Source organism: Rosa chinensis, chromosome 7, assembly GCF_002994745.2.
Source record: "Rosa chinensis cultivar Old Blush chromosome 7, RchiOBHm-V2, whole genome shotgun sequence".
NCBI classification, from domain to species: Eukaryota; Viridiplantae; Streptophyta; class Magnoliopsida; order Rosales; family Rosaceae; genus Rosa; species Rosa chinensis.
This window is the reverse complement of record NC_037094.1, coordinates 63,310,997-63,334,260: the sequence shown is the minus strand read 5'-3', so window position 1 is coordinate 63,334,260 and position 23,264 is coordinate 63,310,997. Positions and strand designations below refer to the sequence as shown.

General features: G+C 40.2%; 1 protein-coding gene across 1 annotated transcript; it reads right to left on the bottom strand.

The window, feature by feature from the left end:
- Positions 1 to 659: 659 nt before the first annotated feature.
- LOC112180046 (serine/threonine-protein phosphatase 2A 65 kDa regulatory subunit A beta isoform) lies at positions 660 to 2,163 on the bottom strand. Its single transcript, XM_024318545.2, has 5 exons — positions 1,978 to 2,163; positions 1,789 to 1,869; positions 1,383 to 1,694; positions 981 to 1,073; positions 660 to 839 (listed from the first exon to the last, which is right to left on the bottom strand). The coding sequence occupies exons 1-5, from the start codon at positions 2,146 to 2,148 to the stop codon at positions 696 to 698; spliced, it is 801 nt and encodes a 266-aa protein (XP_024174313.1). The 5' UTR covers positions 2,149 to 2,163; the 3' UTR covers positions 660 to 695.
- Between the last annotated feature and the right edge of the window lie 21,101 nt (positions 2,164 to 23,264).

The window sequence follows — 23,264 nt, the reverse complement described above, 5'->3', positions numbered from 1 at the left end:
TGAAGGTCTAGCTGTGTCTTTGAATGGGTCTCCCACTCTGCAAAACAAACAAGAGGATATCATTTTTGAGAATTCAGAGACTGGTAAATGATTGACAGAATATTAGATAAATCATAATGACGAAAACAATAAGAACTTGGTCAAATCTACTGCCACAGTACCACTAGACATCTCCAAATTAACAGAAAAAGGAGGACAGCAGGACTTACATGTCTCCTGTAATTGCAGCCTTATGACAATCACTTCCTTTGCCTCCGGATAGTATCCAAATATCCGGAACGCAATACCTGCAAGGGATTCAAGCAATAATTATTCCTTCATGATCTAATTAATATGGAAGCAACAACAAACTTATCTCCACTCCATGCCCAAATTTATAAAAACATAATTGACCCACCAACTGCTATTATTGAAGCTGATGATAAATGTACAGGGACCAAATATTAAAAATCAGATCGATCATTTGTCTCTCTCTAGTCGTTTCTATAACAGTTAACAAAATGAAAGAAAACACCTATAGGCATTACAGGATTTCCCAATCTATCTAAAGTTCTAAACTATACCTAATAACAAATATACTCGACAAGTTACAGTTCAAGTGTGTGGCAAATGAATTAAACCCTTGAGCTCTATTTGCTAACACAGCTAAGTTAAATCAGGCAAAGAGAAAAATTAAGTGTCATAGCTAGTAATATTTACCTATCTTTTGATGCAGTGATAACCACCGGTAGAAGTTTGGAACAAGTAATTTCTGATCCCATAACAGGGGCAAGTAGGGAAATTGCATGTAGAATGGTCATCCGATACAAATAGTGAGGGTTGTTAATCATTTCCAAAACCTGTCAACAGATTGCCAGATTTAAACAAGAGTAACAAATGACTCAGCCTAAAGGTACCTAACTAGACCTTAGTGCTATAAAACTACAAACCTAGTCATAGATACATTTTAGTCCAATCTAAAATAAGAAAAGAATAGAAACCTGTGGGACTATATGCTGCATGGCCCAATCAGGAACAAATTCTTCTGCAAGGCGCTTCACATTATTAGCAGCTGCATCACGTATTGAGTAAACCTACCATCAACAACAATTTTGTCAGTAAATTTCAAAAAAGAGGTTTCCCAGCCTATACTGCATGACAGATTACTGCCATTTCAAAATTTTAAAACCAGAGGAAGTTGTTAACCACCAGATAAGATTCCCATGTTTTTACTTCTAGACAAGTAAAAGTAAATATAAGGTAACAAAATTCTTTCTGATGATGAAATAGAAAGAACAAAAAGCAGAAGCATCAAGTTCTTTTTCTTCTTCTTCTTGGCTTTCTGAAAGCAATAAGCATGAGATGTCAAAAAATTATTTATCAATCTCAAAGGCTGCACAAACCTTATCATTTAACCACTGCATGCAAAGAGAACCAAGCTTATCATCGAAAAACCCCACACCCAACTGACTTGCCAATGAAGGGATATATTCTATTATCGCAAGCCGAACCCTCCAATGTCTATCCTCTGCCAGTTCCACAATTGCTGGCAGTAGAGACTGGGACAGCAGATCAATTCCAATTCCCTGCACCAGGTAAATTACCAAGAACGGCTCAACTTGATCAAGCTTGCTAATAATGTTCAGCCGGACATCTGGAAACTCATCTTTGAGAAGAGAAAGGAAAATAGGCAGCAGTTGCTCTATGGTTGCATCCTGCAACCACCAACAGAAAATGAATTAATATAAGGATCAGGAGAGCATGGTTAGTTTTATGAATTATATAGAAAAGTCAACAGAAGATTCTTGCCTTTCCTAAAACTGGTGCCATTCCCATTATCACTGAAGCCAATGCAGAGCGAACGTGCTGGGATGAATCTGTTGACAATTCCTATAGCAAGCAAACTTTATAAGTTATAAAGCTAAAGTCACACATCAGAACTGCATCAAGACTAATCAAACAAACTATTTAAAATAAAATATAAGTTAAGATGTGTACCTTAACAAATGGTAGGATTTGCTGAACGGCAAGTTCTGGGTCCAAAATTCGGCAAAACTTGGTTACTTTTCCTGCAGCAGCAATCCGCACCTCAGCCTCATTATCGCGAAGAAGTCGAACATAGGCAGGCACCAGGTCTGACCTAAAGAATGTCAACATCACAACAACCATCAATTAGAAGTCAACTGGCAAGTTCTCAAACTATTACTAAGATGGTGACTCAAATCACAAATATAAATATCAAGAAAACTATTATCTCATGGTCCAACTTGAAACTATATAGCCAAAAGAAAACTAGTCGTGCACAGTATAGTAATAAGTCATACAAATGAAAAAATAAGCAGGGATAGATACAGAGATAAGATAGTATATTGGCAGTGGGATACCTTGTATATGAGACTGTAATTCACTTGCTATAACAGTTAACAAAATGAAAGAAAACACCTATAGGCATTACAGGATTTCCCAATCTATCTAAATTATACCTAATAACAAATATACTCGACAAGTTACAGTTCAAGTGTGTGGCAAATGAATTAAACCCTTGAGCTCTATTTGCTAACACAGCAGCCAAATTACGAAAGCTAGTGTGCTATGAGCCAATGTGTATGTACCTTTTTACGGCCAGCAGCGAGCAGATCGGTACGGCTCTTGTCCTTGTCCATCCGATCCACTCCGTTCTTGCTCCCCACTGTGACTCCCCAGAATCACCGCGGCCACGTCTCAATCACCATTAAACTCTGCTTTCTCCACCTTCAACACAAACACCATTACATTTGCATAAACACTCGACTTGTTCATTCATAAAAATGCACAGAAATAGCAGACAACCATAACTTAAGCTGAGCTTCGTGCTCAAAATCACAACAAATTAGGTTTCAATTCGATTGGAACGTAGCATCAATATGAAATCTGATTCAGAAGATCTAGAACCTGATTCGCAAACTGAATCAAGGAGAAAGTTGTACCTGGATTTAGCACCAGCTCGATCTCGTGGTTTTGGTGCGAATTGCTTAATTCTAGTCTCTTAGGCCCTTCTCTCTTTCTCTTCTCTCTTGTCTCTGGTTGGGACTGTGGGGACGTGTGGTTGCTTCCCTTGGATCCAACGCAACCTTCGTTTTCCCTTGGTCCGATGATCTCGATCGATGGAGGGGTGGTTGGGGTTTTATTCTTCATCGCTTGGGCTATCTTTTGGTGGTGGAGGTGTCAAAAGTCGACGACCGGAAGTCGAGCTTTCCGGCGTGACAGAGAGAAGGTGAGACGAAGAGAGAGAGCAGAGAGAAAGAGGCATGTGCGGCTGAAAGAGGAAGAAGGAGAAAATGAGAAAGGCTAGGGTGAGAGTGAGAGAGAGTGATTTTCAGCTGGAGGCGGACTGGGTGTTTTGCTCGATGGAATGGAGAGGGAACGAGTTGAAAGAGTATAAGTGTTAAAAGTATAAGTCAAACCCTAACTAAAGTCAGCTATTCATTGTATCCAAAAAAAAAATCTAAAACTCAGACGACATCAAATAAAATGCATTGTCTGAAACTCATGTAACAACAGACAAATTAAAAACCATTGTCTGAACAACTTAAATCAAACAACATCTTTCAGTAGCCATTGACTTACAAGATATCAGACAACAGACACCTAATAACAGTTGTGTGACTGAAAATAATCAGACAACAGCAAAAATCAACCATTGTATAAATGAACCTTGGACAACATCACATAATAACTGTTGTCTAAATTAATTCATTCAGACAACATCAAAAAAATAAACCATTGTCTGAAATGATATTGCACAAGAGCCAAGAAAAAACTGTTGTCTAATTCGAAAACTCAGACGACACAATATTTCTTGCTGTCGTCTGATTAAATCAGACGATAGTTAAAATGTTTGCTGTCGTCTGATATGTGTTGTCTGATTCCGAAATTGGTGTAGTGTCCGTGTTCTATGAGGAACCATTTTCTCGTTAAAAGAAGCGATTAGCGAGGAAATGACACTTTTATCATTATTAGTTTGGCAGAAAATTGTATAAGACCCGCCAAATTCAATAGCTTCAAAACTAGAATTTCTTCGCTAAAAGTCTGTGTTCTACGAGGAACCATTTCCTCATTAAAAGAAGTGATTGGCTAGGAAATAACACTTTCCTTGTTATTAATTTGGCGGAAAATTGTGTAAAACTCGCCAAATTCAACGACGACAAAATTATAGTTTCCTAGCTAAAAATTAATATATCCAATTAATATTTAGCGAAGAAAAATTTACTCACAAAAAAATGCGATTAGCGAGGAACTAAATAACTTGTCACTAAAGTTTTGGCAGAAAGTTTTCTCGAACCTGCCAAGTTTAATAGTGACGAACTAAGTCTTCCTCGCTAAAAGTCATCACAAAAAGTAAACTTTTACCATGAATAATTTTTTTATTAATTGAATATATATTTTGGGAGAAACTTATTGTTTCATTGGCGAAAGTTCTAATAGTTTTTTTTTTAATGTGTTGAAATTAGTAGAAACCCGTCATTGTACTATATATTGTAACAATACAATAATTAATATTTTATGATATTTTTGTAAAAATAAAATAGCCAATGTATTTTATATTGTTTTATGGGTAACTAATTAATAAACCAAAGTGAAAGCCAAGGTATTTGACATTACTTAAAGTCTTCAATTCAGACGTTTCTTACATTGCTAAACAGAACACATAGGTTGGAGTATTTTTTTTTTCTTTTTCCTGTTTTGGTTACATGATTTCTTATACCACTGACAGTTCATAATCTATATGGCATCAAATTATCTTGGAACATATCGTATTAATTACCAGGTATCTAATCATCAAAATGAATTATTTTAGAACATATCATATGTGTGTGTGTGTGTGTAACACTACCAAATATCAAATAGAAACAAACTTCGATTAATACCCACTGAAATTTTTGTATTGTCGTTGACTTGTGTGTTCAGATATTTGAAGCAATTCACATTGATTGAAAAAACAAGAATCACATACTAGGATAATTTATTGCTTGTATTCTTGTAGATAAGGGGAGCTTGCACTGGAAGGAGATCATTATTTGACAACAGGGGAGCTTGTGAGTCTCAGTGAGCAGCAGCATCTTATATATGTTTATCCTTAAAAGTATTGAACTTTTTATCCGCTGAACCTACAGGAGAATTGAACTTTTTATCCGCGGAACCTAAAGGCTGAAGCTTTAGCTAATTTCTTAACTGAGTTTAAGGCTTTAAGCCTAGCTAATTCGACAGTAGTAGAATCTGAATCTCCGTCATGTATATATTAGTATGTTGCTAATGGAATATTAAGTAGATCTATGATGTATCTTTACTTCAAGATATTGAACTTTTCCAGATGATTGAGTGAGTGTACATTTTGACATTACAGATTTCAAGTTGGTTGGAATTACTTACTTTTTTGAAGTTTTTATCTGCACTCTGCATACGAAGATCAAACAGAAAGCATAATGTTGATTGAGATGGTTTTTTGTATATCCTTTTCCTGCTTAAAATATGAGTCTCCTCATAATCCTGTTAGTTAGGACTTGGGTGCTTTTTTCTTTTTTTTTAATGTGTATTGGGATTTCAAGTAGGATTCACATACATTCATTTTATAATATCTGCAAAGTTTTCAGTACTGGTGGTAGAAGCTGTGTTTGTTTAGGCACTTGGTTGCTTTCTTATCTCTAATGGATTGATGATGCACTATAGTTGACTTGATTGTTATGATGGCATGGCATTGTCTTATGAGCCTGTACATTTTCCAGTGTGATCCAGAAGAATACAGTTCATGTGACTCAGGCTTTACTGGTACGGTTCGTGTGACTCAGGCTGTACTGGTGGACTAAGTCAAGGCTGGTGGTTTGGAGCAAGAGAAGGACTACCCTTAAAAACAGTGGGACTGATCGTGGTACCTGCAAATTTGACAAGAGTAAAGATGTAGCTACTGTATCCAACTTCAGCATTCTTTTCCTTGACAAAGATCAAATTGTTGCAAATTTGGTCCACAATGTACTTTTGCCATTGAAATATAGGTTTGGATCGTTTCCTTCAAGTCTAAGAATAATGAACTACCAAGAGAGTTGTGTACTCTAGACCATATGTAAACCATGTTTGCTGCAATATAAGTTTCTTTTGTTCCAAAATCCCTGTTATGTGCTTTTATTTCCTTTATTATTTTGTTGAATGTTTAACTAGTCTTGAATCAGAATCCTCTTTGTAAAATAAAATAATTGATATGCATCGCCAACAGGTCCTATTGTAATAAGTAGACAACAGCAACAAAAAGAATATTTCCCCACTATAGACTTTAGATCTTATACCGATGAAAAAAAGCTTTCCTCATTGTTGAGTATCTTTAGCGAGAAAATTTTTTCTTGCTGAAGGATACATGTTACGATGAAAGAAATTTCCTCGCTGAAAACAGCTTATAGCAAGGAAAAACTTCCTCGCCCAAAGCTATTTATAACAACGAAAAGATTTCCGTCCCAAAAACCGGAGTTTAATTCTTTTATTATTTATAGTTTTCAAATTATTAATTATCATTAGCAAGAAAATAATTAATTTAGCGACGAAATTTTGTTTGTCGGAAAATATATTTAACGACTATTTTCTAATCCTCAAACTTTTTAAACGAGAAAAAAATATGAGTTTGGGTGAGGAAAAAAAATGTCGCTAAAGAATAACAACGAGACAAATTAATTTCATCGTGAAAAGAGTTTGGCGAGGAAATTATTTTTTCGTCGCTGAAGCTTTTCTTGACGAGCATTCTCTGACGAATTGAAGATGAAAAAAATTTCCTCGTAGAAATACTACAGCGACGAAATGTCGGTTTTCAGCGAGGAATAAGTTCCTCGTAAATGAGGTTTTCTATTGTAGTGGGTTTAACTACCGCTGAACTTTAAACATTAACATTGACGCCATCTGAACTTTAAGCATTAACATTGTCGCCGCTGAACTTTAAACATTAACATTGTCGCCGCTTCCCTTGGCATACCACTCGTGTCACACCAACGGCGACGGGGAGAGCTCTAATCTGCAGCTCCAGCCCCACAATAGTCACTGGCTCCTTTGTGGGCGCCACCCTATCCTTCTGCCACCCACGCCTAATGGTGGGCACCCTTTCTTTCTGCTGCACTGGCGCAGCAGGGACATTGCTTCCGCCAGCTCCTGCCTACACCAAGGGCGAGCCGTCGGGGCCGAGGTGTGAGTGATGCGGCATCGACAACACCAGGGGAACCTCAGATGGGCTCAGCGCCAATGTCTGAGGGTCGGCGATAGTCTGTTGGGCCTCTAGCCCAGAGGCGTACATGCTCTCCAAGAAGTTGTTGATCTCGGCAAGGTCCATGGCTTTTTCGAACGCCTCGCGGTTGGCTTGTTACCCGGCGGAGAGCCTGTACAAAAACAACGGGTTAGCTTGACGACAATCGAACTAAGGCACACATCAACAGAAGATAATTACCAAGGGCTTGTGTCAACTGCTGATCAACCAACAGCTCCCAGCCGGTAAGTAGGCAGAGATCTAGCAAATTGCGGTTCTGCCAGCAGACGCGGATCCTTGCCAAGCGGCACTCTTCTTCTCTCGTCAGGCTATAGCGCAGGCCCGCTACAAAAAAAAAAAAAAAACAACGAAGTGGTCATTACAACAGGGAATTATTACGCAACAAAAATCAACTCTAAAATGCGGCAGACCGACAACCTCTGATAGGTTGGAATTCCGACCTAATCCTGAAGGTCGGCTCTCCATTGTTGGACCCCGCCTGATATTCCCATCCGGTGGTGGCAACACAGAAGGTCCCCCGCCAAGGTGACATGGAATCCTTCAAATTCTCTATTAGCTTGGGCGCCCCCTGGCGGCGACTCAGATTCACTTGCCCGCCCATCCTTGGCGCTTCACGTACACCAACTCGTAGAAGTGCAGCACCTCTACCACTGTTGGACCCTCGCAACCGGACAGGCACCATAGCGAGTTGAGCGCCATCAGCAACCGCCATATATTAGGACAAATCTGCCCAAAAGAGAGGCCAAATTCGCAAACCAAAATCTGGATATTTGGCAGTAGCGGGAATGTCACTCCCTGGCGGAAGATCGCCTCATGTACGGCGGCGTGACCGGCTGGCAGGACCGACGCTCTCTCTTCCTTCAGTGGCGGTCGCAGCTTCACAACGCCTGGCAGGCGGAACACCCGCTTCACACTGTCGACAGTGGCCACAGTCATCGGCCCTCCCGCCTCGTCAACCGCTGTACCATCGCGGAGAACCCAGGCTGACTCAACCTCTTCCCCGCCAGTCTCTCTCACCCCATCAGCGGAGCCGCTAGCAGCGCTATTACTCGACAGCCTATCCTCCTGCCTTTTGCCAGTAGCGGCATCCTCTCCTGCCCTAGAACTCTCAAGACGACCAGCACGACCCATGGAAACTTCCCAGGGTATGGTCTGTAGCGATGCAATGTCTAGCGGTTCGGACCAGGTTCCTGCAGGGGCAGACGGACGCAACGAATCAATAAACACCCTATCCGCCACGTTGAGCGACTCGTCAGACTCGGAATCCACACCACTCGAGATATCTACGACGCTAGCCATCCCACAACCCTAAACAAACCAGTTAGTTCGCACAAGATCTAAGCTATCCCTTTATCAGTTACATCCAGGAGCATCAAGAGCAATTGCCCAGAAAATACCAAAACAAAACGCACCCATATACTCGACCCAGATTCGACCATCCAGCAAATCCCTAAACCCCAACTCTCTATCCAACACCAAAACCCATCCCCAAAACTCGCTTCACACCCTCAGAGCACACCAGGGAGGAAGAGATAGTACCCCAAATCCAAAAGCCCAGAAACTGACAAAAGCAAACACATAAATCCAGTAAAACAGGGATGGGGTTCTGAGTACCAACCTCAAAGGTGAAGACTTTGGTGCGACCGAAGGCGCTTCTCTTCACTGCAGAAGATCACCGCGCTTCAGAGATCGACAACTTCACTGAATCATAGCAATCTTCTCAGAACACAAAAAAAAACCAAGCTTGAAGACGACGATACTAGTTCAAGGTGCAAAGTGCCAAAACACAAGGTTTCCCTCTCTTTTATGTCAACATCAAACTAATCTACGCCGTCCGCTGAAAAAACAACATCGCACCACAACCGTACACGTGCCCCATAAACGCACTTACTCTCCGGATTAACCGAGGCAATGCCTCGGTTACAAAATCAATAATTACTCACATTAATGACGAGATGACGGGCGTGCTGAAGAGACGTTATCGCACACGCTAATCCAATACATGTAGGCCACGTGTCAGGCACCATCACACGAGCCGTCTGTCCAAGGTAACCATCGAAAAGGAAAATCGTCAATCATTGAAGCACTTAGCGAGATAGTCTCCGCTAAGCGCAACTCCGCTAGCAGAACTTCTCTCTTTCCATCTTGCAAGTGAAATAGTCTCCGCTAAGCGCAACTCCACTAGCGGAACTTCTCCCTTTCCATCTTGCAAGCGAGATAGTCTCCGCTAAGCGCAACTCCGCTAGCGGAACTTCTCTTTCCATCTTGCAAGCGAGATAGTCTCCGCTAAGCGCAACTCCACTAGTGAAACTTCTCTCTTTCCATCTTGCAAGCGAAATAGTCTCCGCTAAGCGCAACTCCACTAGCGGAACTTCTCTTTCCATCTTGCAAGAGAGATAGTCTCCGCTAAGCGCAACTCCGCTAGCGGAACTTCTCTTTCCATCTTGCAAGTGAGATAGTCTCCGCTAAGAGCAACTCTGCTAGCGGAACTTCTCTCTTTCCATCTTGCAAGCGAGATAGTCTCCGCTAAGCGCAACTCCACTAGCGGAACTTCTCTCTTTCCATCCTGTAAGCGACATAGTCTCCGCTAAGCGCAACTCCTTTAGCGAAACTTCTCCCTTTCCATCTTGCAAGCGAGATAGTCTCCGCTAAGCGCAACTCCACTAGTGAAACTTCTCTTTCCATCTTGCAAGCGAGATAGTCTCCGCTAGCTGAACTTCTCTCTTTCCATCTTGCAAGCAAGATAGTCTCCGCTAAGCGCAACTCCGCTAGTAGAACTTCTCACTTTTCATCTTCCAAGCGAGCTAGTCTCCGATAAGGACAACTCCACTAGCGAGACTTCTCCCTCAACACCTGGGAAGACCGTCACAGCTGACCGCAATGCCATGCACCAGGCTACCGCTAGGCAAGTCCTCGCGACATTGCAGGGCACTTATCATCAGCGAAGGGACTTCCACTAACGGCGATTCCTGAGGCAATGCCTCACTTTGACAACGAACGCAACGCGGCGTTGCATTTAAAACATGGTCCTCCTGGACAGGTAGGGGGGATGCATCAACAGCCTTCGATGACCCTGATCAAGCATGTTGACCCCCGCCACTTGGGTATCAAAGATTAGGTTCGCTACCCAACACCCTCTTCTCAGCGCAACTCCCCTCAACAAACAATACACCGGCCAAACGGAGGTCTATATTAGCCGGGGAGTGGGGGATTCCCTAGGGGGCCTAGCAGGGGCCTACCCGGAAGTGTATAAAGCTTTTGCTCAGTAAGTCCATGGTTGACAGCGCACTGACGCTAATTATGCTTTTGCAAGACTGGCGAAAGCAACGCTTCGAACCGCTAGGCAACTCCCCAACCAAGATTGCCCTCCTTGACTGGGGACTTAGGGGACTTGTACTTACATAGGCATTTACAAGCATAATTAGCTACAACGAGCCACGCTCATGCTACCGCTAGCGGTACCAACTCCCGCCAATGGAGTGACCTACGGGAACACATCCAAGCAGGCTACCGCCTGAGCCTCGGCTTACCCCCAGATCACAGCTGACGGGCAGCCACACGCAGCGCCAAGACAGCATCAGAAGCTGGGGACTGAAGCATGTCAGTCCCACATTGAAAACATGAAGAAGATCAGCTCCTTCTTCACCTATAAAAGGTTCTCTATTCTCTCCTCATTGATTACGCATTTAATACTTACCTACTGTTACTTTATCAACATAAATACATTGACTAACTTAGGCATTGGAGAAGAGAAGACCGCCCAGCGCGGTCTCCCTCTGACGCCCTCTGTATTTTACTTGACAGGTAGCAGAAACTCTGAGAATATCATAGAGGTCCGCCTGTCGGACCAGCGTTAACAAAGGTTTAGCTACCGCTGAACTTTAAACATTAACACTTTGCTTAAAATTTTATCAAAGTACATATGCAAAATATACATGCTACTAGTGTTGATTTTACATACTCGTGTACTAATCACCTATTTTGTCACAAGGAGATATAATCATCAATCACCCCTCCATTTAAACGAAATCATCATCCTTCTACTAAGATGCACCGCCGGAGCAATGGAGCGTCATGCTTGGACAACTCCAACATGATTTGAGTACTTATATTAATATCAACCCCAACTCACTCCAAATCGACATAAGATAAGTAAATATATCTTATCTTTTACGCTCTTGCAATTAGAGCCATTGTCATGTCTTTACATGCTTTTACTACTTTTAAGCATGCCTACAACATTTCGTAGATTTACCAAAACCACTTGCTATGCCTTACATGCAATTCCATGCTTTAAATATTGATCTCAATGACCTTAGCATGTTTACAACAAATACAAAAGGGAAAAAAAATACAAATAGTACCTGACCTTTGGTCCATTAGTAACTTTAGTACCTGACAAAAAAAAAATATCACTTTGGTGCCTGAAGTTCCGACCCCGACCCAATATTAGTACCTAAAACACTGTTGGCCGTTACGGCGTTAGCCATGTGGCAAACTTTGAGGGGTATTCTCGTCCCTTCACTCAATCTCTTGTTCTTCCTCTCGCTTTCTTCGTCTTCTTCTTCCTCCCAACTGATGAATATCAAAACGCAGAATACAAGGCCACCCACTCATGTTTTTCCTTCATTATCTTTTTCTAATTCATGACCAAACTCAACTAATATCACATTTCTAGTAACGCACTTAATCCAAGATTATAACAACAACCCAATTTCCATATTTTTCGGTTCTCAGTATAGTAGTTAATCAACATACCAATCTCATTTTCCAGCAAAATCAATCAAAATACAATAGAGCCAACAATAATCATATATCCACAAACCCATTCCACTTCTGCATCGAGAAGAACAGTCGCAATACACATGGAGTGTGAGAATCGAAATTTACCTTCACTGTGTTAATCATGGGTATTGATACTGTGTCTGGTTTTGAACACGATCACTGAACAGGAAGCTTTCTAACTTCGAAGCCAATACCTTGCTACCATCCAATCACGCTCGGATTTGCACTCCACTACACAGATTCTTAAAATAAACATCACCAAGCAGTTCTTCCTCCAGAATGCCAATCAACGTCAGAAACAAACCAGAAACTCGGCCGACAATACCCCAAACAACAACTTTATCAAAACTCGATGACAAATCGAAACCAAGGACATCAACACATAGAGTATCAAAAGAAGATCAAGTTTTATACCTCACATACTGTCAACGGTGAAGCGACGAAGCCAGAAAAGCTACCGGCGATGGTACTTGTGTCAGACCCCGAAACCAACCAAAACCCAGTTAATCAAAACTTGATCGAATTCAAAAACCAGTGATACCCATCATGTAGAGCGTGAAGCGGGAAGAGGAGAGTGATTTCTATACCTCATGCATCCCAATCAGTCATTGGAATTCATCAAAGAACAACCGGAATTAATCGAAAACACAAAGCTTTCCGACTTCAATTCATTTTCTTGAGTTGCCGGCTGGACGATCTGACCCTAGAAAGACGTCGGCGATGAGGAGAGGAAGCTATTTGTTCAAAATAGCAAGAAAAGTCTTCTTCTTCCTTCTCTTCCACCACAAATTCGTCATATGTTTCTAGCAAAGGGCTGCGAATTGCAATGGGAGATTAAGCATTAAGAGTTGAAAAGAGGGACGATGAAATTGGGGAATGAAGGTGAAGCAATGGGTAGTACCTGGCTCTACCACAGACCCAAACTCGTCTGATTTCAGACCCGAACTCCTTCTATGGCCGCCAAGTACGAACCTCTTTCTTTCTCTCTCAGCCTTGTTTCGGGTGAAGTTTAGCGACGGCGACGGAGAATGGTGGATTGTGCGGCGAGATTTGATTGGCATGGTGTGGGTGGCTGGATAGGAAATCTGAGCTTGAGAAAGAAGAAGAGATTGAGAGAAACAAGGGGAGTAGGGAGGAAGCAGAAGACGAAGAAAGTGAGAGGAAGAAGAAGAGATTGAGTGAAGGGACGAGAATACCCCTCAAAGTTTGTCACATGGCTAACGCCGTAATGACCAACAGTGTTTTGGGTACTAATATTGGGTCGGGGTCCAAACTTCAGGTACCAAAGTGATATATTTTTTTTGTTAGGTACTAAAGTTACTAATGGGCTAAAGGTCGGGTACTGTTTGCATTTTTTTTCCAACACAAAATGTTATTAGCAACTTTACTTCAAGTACATGCTATACACATATGCCATGCTTCTATTTAATTGCAACTCAATTAAATAAACATGTAACGCTTAGTTAAACAAACTATGCCATGCTCATTTGTTGTTCGTACAATTAGCAAGATTTACATGTACACAATATGTAAATATTTTGTCTAGCCTCTTGGCCACCATATTTTGTCAAACTCTCCCCACGGAAAAGAGACCTAAACTGGTCTAAAGACTCCATGAGTCTATGGTCCACGACCAACCGCCAAGCGGTAAGGCAATTCCTGATCATAATGAAGATGACCGCTACGCGGCATTGCAGTCAAGTTTTTTCTCCTCCTGAAAAGAGTAAAGGGACCGGTTAACACAGCCCACGACAACCATTGATTCGGCGGTTAACCCTCGACGCTTGGGTATCAAAGATTAGGTTTGCTACCTAACACCCACTACTCATACGCAGCTCCCCGCATCAAACAATTTTCCGACCATATAGAGGTCTATAGCCAGGAGTGGGGGACTCCTCGGAGGGCCTAGCGGGGGCCCACCCGAAAGGGCAAAAGCGTTCGCTCCGACCAATTCTAGATGGACGACGCACTCGCACTAATTATGCTAACAATAAGGTACAAAGCCACGCTTTGGCATCAACCCCGCAAGAAAACCCTCCTTGACTGGAGACTTCGAGGATTTGTACATACAGCCTAGCATAATCAGCAACGGTTACGCTCATGCCACATGACATCACCTTTGAGCTACCCGTTCATGCCTAAGGGGGGTGTATTGTATATGGAATTACTCGCATTTTTAAAGAAGTTTATGGAATTTAAAAGTGTGGGTGTATTCAATACAGACTTTTGACAATCCATAAAAGTCTGGGTGTATTCAATTAGGATTTTAAAAAATCTTTATGAATTTCACCAAAGTCTACGGGCATTCAATTAGGACTTTTAAAAATGAATAAAAGTTTAGGGGTATTCAAAATATCATTCATACATATGGAATTAGAAAATCATGGAAAATCATGGAAAATTATGGACTTTATAGTCTTTAGTATAAATACCAAACTCCAATATTTTTCTAGCCATCAGAGCAAAGATTTTGAGCGTGGAAAAGTCTATCAAAGTTCTTCTCTCTACGCGCGAAGAGGTTGGTCCTCCATCATCTCTCTTTCTTAAATTTTTTGTTGTCTTTTCTCTAATGTTTTGTGGTATCAACTTCTAATACCTAACATGTTCATTGTTGTTGTTGAATTTGATTTTTTTGTTTTTCAATTGTGATGCTTGGAACCCTAATAACCCAAATATTATCATCTCCTCCTAAAACCCTAAAACCTAAATTTGTCGTCGATACGTATATGCTTAATGCTTTTACGGTTTGATCATAGTCCTGCGTCTTGCGCTATTGTTGTTATTGCAATTGTCATCCTTATTAGACTATTTTGCAAGAAGTTCCTTTTCTTCTGTTGTTTGCTGCGTCTGTTTCTTCTTCTCTCTAGGTTTTTGGTTTCTTTTATTACTTGTTGCCGTCCTATATTGGCTTGGTTCTCTTTGTTTAATTTGCTATTGGTTTGCCCTTGTGGCTCTTAAGTTTGGGTAGATAAGCTTAATGGTATTTGTGTGTGTGTGTGGTTTTTTTGTTTGTGTGCATGCCAGACCTTCTTTTCTATAACTAAAGTGTGTGTGATTCTACTGATAGAAAACAAAGAAGTGTGATTAAACAAGTGCGTAATTGAATGAATTATGAAAAAGAAACATTAATCAAAGAACAGCCTTTTGCTATCAATTAAAATATTAAATTACATAGCCTAAGCCCTTACTGAGTGAGGGAAGGGAATTAACTAAAGAGTAGGTGAGGTCTCTATTAATCATTAATCTCTATATCTTAAGTGAGTGGTTGTGCAGTGCACAAAAACATGACTAGCACTCTCTCCCTCACTTTTACGCATTAGACAACAATGATAGTACTTTAAGCATGTGAATTGCAGTAAATTTCAATATAGAACCTGCTAGCCTTGCTTGAAATTTTTTGTTTCGGGCTGGTGTTGACAAGTCTAAGATAAATAAGTTGCAGGTCCACTCGAAACTAATCTCTGGTTTGTTTTCGTTCTTATTTTTTAGATCGGACTATAGGAACATATAACTACAGATATTTTTCTTAATTCATAAGAAGCAACAATTTATTGATACAAATAGAGGACACATAAGTGGTCTTGTAATTTTTTTCCTGTCTATACTTCTTTTTTTTATTTTTTATATATTATTATTGAAGACTCATTTTTTCATGGCTTCTGATACTTCAAAGTTGTACATACATTGCTTTGAATTATAATGTTTTGATTGATAAAAGTTGCATGTATGATTACTTCTACACAATCGTATAGATGGGAGATTCACAAGGGAATGGTAAAAGAAAGGATTACAAAACTTAGAACACTAAAGAAAGCAACGTTTTGCTTCAACTTATGGTTGAAGGCGCCAAACTTGGATTTCGTGATATTAATGGTGTGATAAGCAAACAAACAGTAGAGGTGAAGATATTTCCTAAACTTAAGGAAAAACTTGGTTATGAAATAACTTTTAGTCATTACCAAAGCAGAGTGAAATGGTTTAAGAAACAATACACCAATTACTCTCAGCTTATGCGCCATAGTTCTGGATTTGGGTGGGATCCGATCACAAAAAGATTCACTGCTGATGATGAAGTATGGGCAGATTATTTGAAGGTGAGCTTATTGCCTTTTTGTTTATTCTAATTTGGATTTATAATTATTTCAAATGTTTATCATCATATTGACACCTACTAGTCACATCCAACGCATGGGCACTTTCGGTCAGAACTTGAAAATTGCAGTTGGAAATGGAACTGCAACTGGAATGGGCTCAATCAGTCTATGTGATGATACAGATGCAACAACATTTGGAGCGGAGGAAAATGGATCTTGGGGAATTGGTGGCATAGATGGATTAGTTTTTGATCGAAATACTAACATGTTCGTACAAAGTGAAAATGAGTCATCGCACCAAGAAAACTCGCCTTCTCTTTCACAACAACCCTCCTAAGGTACCAGTATAGATGCTCCAGCTCCACCACATAGCAGAACTCAAGGAAAACGGAGTAGAACTGACTATGAAAATAATAGTGGCTCAAAAGGGGCTACTGGTCAGGCTGAGGTTCTAGAAAACTTATCAAGTGGCATTGGTAAAATTGTCACAAGTTTTGATAAAATTTGTGGCTTAATGGAGAAGAGAGAATCAAGAGAGAGTGACCTTTTGGATGCTAGTTTTGGCTCTTGCAGGATTGCACAATTTTCTTCGACAGGAATGCCATTCAGATGAATTTCCTCCCAAACCAGAAGAAGATCCGATAGACAATCACGAAGATAATTTTGAATGGGATGATTTTCAAACCCAAGATCAGCAGAGAGAAAATGCTAATGAATGGAGAATGAGTATTGCTACTCATATGTGGACAGATGCCCAACCAAATGCCAACAATGAAAACAATAAGGATTAATTTCAGTTTACCCCCTTAAGGTTTAGGGGTGTCATCATTTCACCCCCTCTACTTTCAATTTTGAATTTTTACCCCCTAAACTTTCCAATTTCAATCAGCCGTGTCCAATTTCTACTATTCCGTCCAAATTGGACGTTAAGTTTGACTTTTGAGGGCTAAAATGGTCATTTCAACATAAAAAAAATAAAAACAATAAAAAAATAAAAAAATTCTTTTTTTTTTTTTTTTTTTTTGTCTTCAACCTATACACCACAAGTTATAATAGGTTTATAAAAATAAAAAAAATACTCTAGGTGGTTGAAAGCCTCTCGCTGGTCCACGATAGTTGTGATATATCTCATTTAAAGTGAAGAATTTTAGGATATATCCCAATAAAGTGAAGAAATATTTGTAAAAAATAATTTTACACTTTATCTGAAAATAAATATATGTATATCCCCAATAAAGTGAAGAAATATCTGTGTAAAATCATTTTTGGTCTACGATATTTGTGATATCTCCAATAAATTAAAGAATTTTAGGATATATCCCCAATAAAGTGAAGAAATATCTGTGTAAAATCATTTTTGGTCTACGATATTTGTGATATCTCCAATAAATTGAAGAATTTTAGGATATATCCCCAATAAAGTGAAGAAATATATGTGTAAAATCATTTTTTACAGATATTTATTTACAGATAAAGTGTAAAATTATTTTTTACAGATATTTCTTCACTTTATTGGGGATATATCCTAAATTCTTCAATTTATCGAAGATATGTCACAAATATCGTAGGCCAGGGAGCGGTTTTCAACTACCTAGAGTATTTTTTTTGTTTTTATAAACCTATTATAACTTGTGGTGTATAGGTTGAAGACAATAAAAACAAAATTTAAGGAAAAAAAAACGAAGAAACAAAAATTTAAAAATAAAAAATAAAAAAAAAACAGAAGAAATTTTTATTTTTAAATTTTTTATGTTGAAATGACCATTTTAGCCCTCAAAAGTCAAACTTAACGTCCAATTTGGACGAAATAGTAGAAATTGAACACGGCTGATTGAAATTTGAAAGTTTAGGGGGTAAAAATTCAAAATTGAAAGTAGAGGGGGTGAAATGATGACACCCCTAAACCTCGGGGGGGGGGGGGGGTAAACTGAAATTAATCCAAACAATAACAATGAAGAAAGTGAAAATGAAGGAGAAGGATAAATCAGATCATTGTTTCAGAGACATCTGCTTCTTTAGCATGAAACATTTTTTTTTTGGTACCTTTTGGTTCATTACATTTGGAGGTTTTTCCTTTATTTTCTTATACGTTTGTTTCATAATATTATTTGAGCTTCTCTGATTTCTACACTAATGGACATTAGTTAACATAGCTAATGCATTGTATTCTATTCTCTGACTCATAAACTAGTTTTTTTTTTTTTGTAAATATTATGAAATCTATAGAAGTCATTCATATAAAATCTGTAGATTTTTATAAATCAGTAAAAAGTCTATGCTAAAAAGTCAATGGTTTTAAGAAATCAATAGAAGCCTATGAACTTTTTATAGAGTCCATGGACTTTTAAAAAAGTCTATCATTTAAAAAAAGTCCACATAAATCCAAATACAATACACCCCCCTAAGCGGCATCCCTGAGCTTTCACGCTCTTGCCTCAGCGGCAACCCCGAGCTTTCAAGCTCTTGCCTCAGCGGCACCGCCGAGCTTTCACGCTCTTGCCTCAGCGACAACCCCTGAGCTTTCACGCTCTTGCCTCAGCGGCATCGCCGAGCTTTCACTCTCTTCCCTCAGCGGCAACCCCCGAGCTTTCACGCTCTTGCCTAAGTGGCATCCCCGAGCTTTCACGCTCTTGCCTCAGCGGCAACCCCCGAGCTTTCACGCTCTTACCTCAGCGGCATCCCCTAGCTTTCATGCTCTTGCCTCAGCGGCATCCCCGAGATTTCACGCTTTTGCCTCAGCGGCACCGCCGAGCTTTCACGCTCTTGCCTCAACGGCATCCCCGAGCTTTCACGCTCTTGCCTCAGCGGCACCCCCGAGCTTCCCGCTCACGAGCTCCACTCTCACTCCTTCCCAGCACCCCAAGCTCCACGCTCACCCCTACCCAGCACCCCTGAGTTTCCCGCTCACGAGCTCCACGCTCATGCCTTCCCGGCAACCCTCGAGCTTCCCGCTCACGAGCTCCACGCTCACACCTACCCGACATCCCTGAGCTTCCTGCTCACGAGCTCCACTTTCACGCCTTCCCGGCAACCCCTGAGCTTCCCGCTCACGCCTTCCCAGAACCCCAAGCTTTCACGCTCTTGCCTTCCGATATTCCCAAGCTTTACACTCACATCCCCTCAACATAATACACATTAATGAAACATTGAATTCTTCTACCATCACAAATTGAATTCTTTTCCCGTTCCATTAATATGAGCGAAAACCAAACAAACGCAAGCGTTCACGTATTCATTTTTCATGAGTCACAAACTCTTGCCTTCATGGCACTCACGCAACTTACACTGAGCGTAACCTCGTCAACCCGACTCATTCGTTTTCTTGCGAGCACCACGCGCATCATATGCAATTCATATGCTTATTCGTGATATGTTCACACAACTATACGCATTCTCGAGTTTGTACGTCATAACCGATCATAATCGGCGTCATCAACATGTATCATGCACCTCGTACATTCGTATATGCCAACGCATATCAATGCAACTCACATTCGTTGCCTAGTACAACAAGCATTCTCCATACGCGTGCTTTTGTCTTTGTTGTGCAGGTAACGAGTCTCTTCTTGCTTACTGAGTTCAGGGACTTGTAGGAGCTAGGCACCTCTCGGACGTTACTTATGCTTGATGACATCATGTGCATAACTCCCCAATCAAGAAGCTCTTCTTACTTGCGGACTTCGGGGACTTGTACATTCCTCCAATAATATGGAGGATTTACCACATCACCAAGCATAAGTAACACCCTCTTTGTGGGCCCACAAGTCATGGTGGGACCCAACCACGACATGCATCCCATAGCCCGATGTTCAAGCTATGCCACGGTAGTCGGAAGAGGCCAATACCTCGCCGGGAAGCCACCTTCCCGGCCTTGTCAAGTTATCTTCACAATATGGCTTTCTAGACTAGAATAGTGGTTTTTAGATCCCACATTGAAGAATATGTAAAGCAGAGGGGTTCCCTTACCTATAAAAGGGACCCCTCCTCCCACTTAAACTCCATCCCATTACACACTTTGTAATTCCTTTGGGCCGCAAGGCCTAAACCCATATAGTTAAACATTTCAAGTAGACGTAGTCTCCCGCTAAGGCGGGATAAGAACCACTATACTTCTCGTGTCTCATTTACTCTCTCTCTCTCTCTCTCTCTCTCTCTCTCTCTCTCTCTCTCTCTCTCTCTCTCTCTCTCTCTAAACGTTAATTAGGCCCCTCGGTCACTAACATTAACACCCTATAAGGAATTTGATTTATAAGATATACGGTTATATGGTAACTATGGTTGACCAAAGAGATTGAAGTCGAAACGAATACTAAATTGACTGAATATTTCACAACAATCATAAAACATTCCAATCTTCTCATCTAATGGTTGATTTCCCCAATTTTATATGTCTCGATGAGATTCTTTTTTGAGAACTATACAGTTAAGGGCAGTCCTTCTAGCCTTTTTTTTTTAAATAAAAATATTAAGTAACTCATCGTTATTAAATTTCCTTATATAGCTCTAAGTTAAGTTTAAACCAAACGTTTAAATAAAAATTATGAGAAGGAAATTCAATTCATGGCGGCAAAATTTTCAGTTCAGTTTAAAATTCCCGCCCTCTCTACTTTCATATTCCCTCTCATCGATTCAATAAGAAAGAGGAAAAATTATCTCACAACTTTAGACATCAAAATACTGTAAATACAAGAGCCCCGAATGTCTATCTTTTCTACACCCATACTGCTAGAGATTCAGTTTTCCCATCTTGTAGCAAGGGACAGGAAAGCACAAGGCACGAGCTGAACTCCCAAGGTTAGCCTTTAATTCCTCACCCATAATTCTTAATTATGGACTTTCATGTTTAGGGCTGGGTTTCCTATTTAATTTCCAGTTTCATGGTCGTGTTTGGAAACGAACCGGTTCTTTGTTTCGAAGTAGCTCCATTTGAGTACCAGTTTCATCTTTTGAATTCCACTTTTACTTATATGCTTTGCAGGTTGCAATCCAAGTTCACAACAGGTATTCAATGATCATTGAATTGAAGTGCGGTCTTCTTATTTCATGGAAACCAAAATCTATGGATGAAAAATGCAACTTTGAGCCAAGTCTTGAAGGTGAAACCTTTTCAATATTGTTTGTTATTGGTAAATTGATATAAAAAGCATATCTGAGCTGTTATTTGAGAGTTTGGAGTATCATGGTGACTTTCAGTTTCCTTTGGCTTGTATTGTTTGAATGTTTAATGTCAATTTTACTTTGCAAGCTGAAATGTGATTATTTTTCTTCAATTAGTATTCCATAAGTCAAGGATATTATAATTTTTCAAAAGAGGCCTCATTATTTTCTTGTGTACAAATACCGTTTTGAAGTTTGGATATATTTGTTTTTCACCTCAAGTATAATAGTGTATGAAAAGCAAGTTGTGAATATGCATCATGTTAAAAACATGTATCTCTTTGGTTGGAACTGGCTTTCTGAGCATTCTTTTCTTTCAGTTTCTTCTTGTTGGGACAGGGAAGAATGAGTTTTTATTGGCTTGAAATGAATTATTTCATGCTAATCTTGCTTATAGAAAGCATTGTGGTTATTGTTAATAATATCTACAGTAGGAAAAGTTCTATACTATACAATATTGCGTTCTTGCTTATTTTCCTTCAATTACCATTCATACTGAGCTTACATGGAAGCACATGTACCCTTATCTATGCATCACTCTTATACCCTCACCTTGGTGCCAGTAACATGGAAGCACATGTACCTTTGCTGCTTTGCTTTCCATCTTGCAATGCTGAATTTTTTGTTTCACCTGGTTACCATATGAACTTTGATTTGATGTGCAGGAAGATTGGCGATTGAAATTCCTGAAGCCATTGTTAGGGCCTTAAAGGGGCAATAAAAACCCCTACTTGTTGCACTCCTGCAAGTCTTATATGTGACTGCATTTTCACTTGTTGGATCACATATTTAGGTCAGTGGCAATAAAAACCCCTACTGGGTTGTAGATGCTTCTAGTGATTGATAGTTATGCTACTAATGAGAACTTTCTTTGGCAGTGATAAGGGTTACTTTGTTGATCTTTTTGTAAGAGCATCGAACACACTAGCCATAAAGATGTATGAGAAGGTGATAATCTTTAACTTACTTTGTATGAACTGAATTTTAGCACATTCACTGAAACTCCATTCATTTATTACTTCCTAGATGGAGTAGATGCTTAAACCACCTTTTGATACTTGCAAAGTCCCATATTGAATCAATTAGCTCTGAAACTTGTCTGTGATCTTTATACCTTGGAACAAATATGGAAAGACATTAGAACATATTGTATTGTTGACTTTAAGTGAGTTAATTTGTTCTATTTGATGTGCTACTGCTGGTCATTTTGCATATTCTTCTTTCCCTTATTTGCTTATACGCAATCACCCTCGATTCGTGCACGCACCACAAACTTCCTCTTCTTGTGCTTGATTGGATACAAGTAATGTTAATGTTAGAATCTGCTAGGGTCTAGTCAACGTTAGAAGAGAAAGGTTAGTGTTAGCTTAACACGAGAAGTATAGTGGTTCATCTCTCACTTTGGGGGAGACTACATCCACTTGAAGCTTTACTATGTGTTTGGGCCTTGCGACCCCAGAAGATTACAAGATGTTGTAATAAGTGGGTGGAGGTCCCTTTTATAAGTAAGGGAGCCTCCCCTCTTACACTTGTTTTCCAATGTGGGACTCAAAGTCCCAGTTCTAGTGTAGAAAAGCTTGTTGTGAAGCATCTTGGCAAGGCTCGGAAGGTGGCTTCCTGGTGAGGTTTCAACCGCTTCCAACTATCATAGGGTAGGTTAGATGTCGGGCTACGAGATGTATATCGCGGTTGGGTCCCACCATGACTCGTGGGCCCACTAAGAGAGGGTTACTTATGCTTGGTGACATACCAAACTAGCCATGCTAGTGGAGGTATGTACAAGTCCTCGAAGTCCCCAAGTAAGAGAAGCTTCTTGGTTGGGGAGTTATACACATGATGTCATCAAGCAGAAGTGACGTCCAAGCGGTGCCCAACCCCAACAAGTCCCTGAACTCTGTAAGCAAGAAAAGACTCTTTAACTTGCAAAACAAAGATAGAAGCATGCGCATGTAGAATGCTTGTTGTATTAGGCA

Bases quoted from the DNA above. Each gene is read 5' to 3' on its own strand.
- LOC112180046 (XM_024318545.2), bottom strand. From the start codon at position 2,148: ATGGTTGTTGTGATGTTGACATTCTTTAGGTCAGACCTGGTGCCTGCC. The intron at 1,870-1,977 runs GTACACATCTTA...TGCTTGCTATAG, and splicing joins AAATCCTACCATTTGTTAAG to GAATTGTCAACAGATTCATC. The intron at 1,695-1,788 runs GCAAGAATCTTC...TGGTGGTTGCAG, and splicing joins TGGCACCAGTTTTAGGAAAG to GATGCAACCATAGAGCAACT.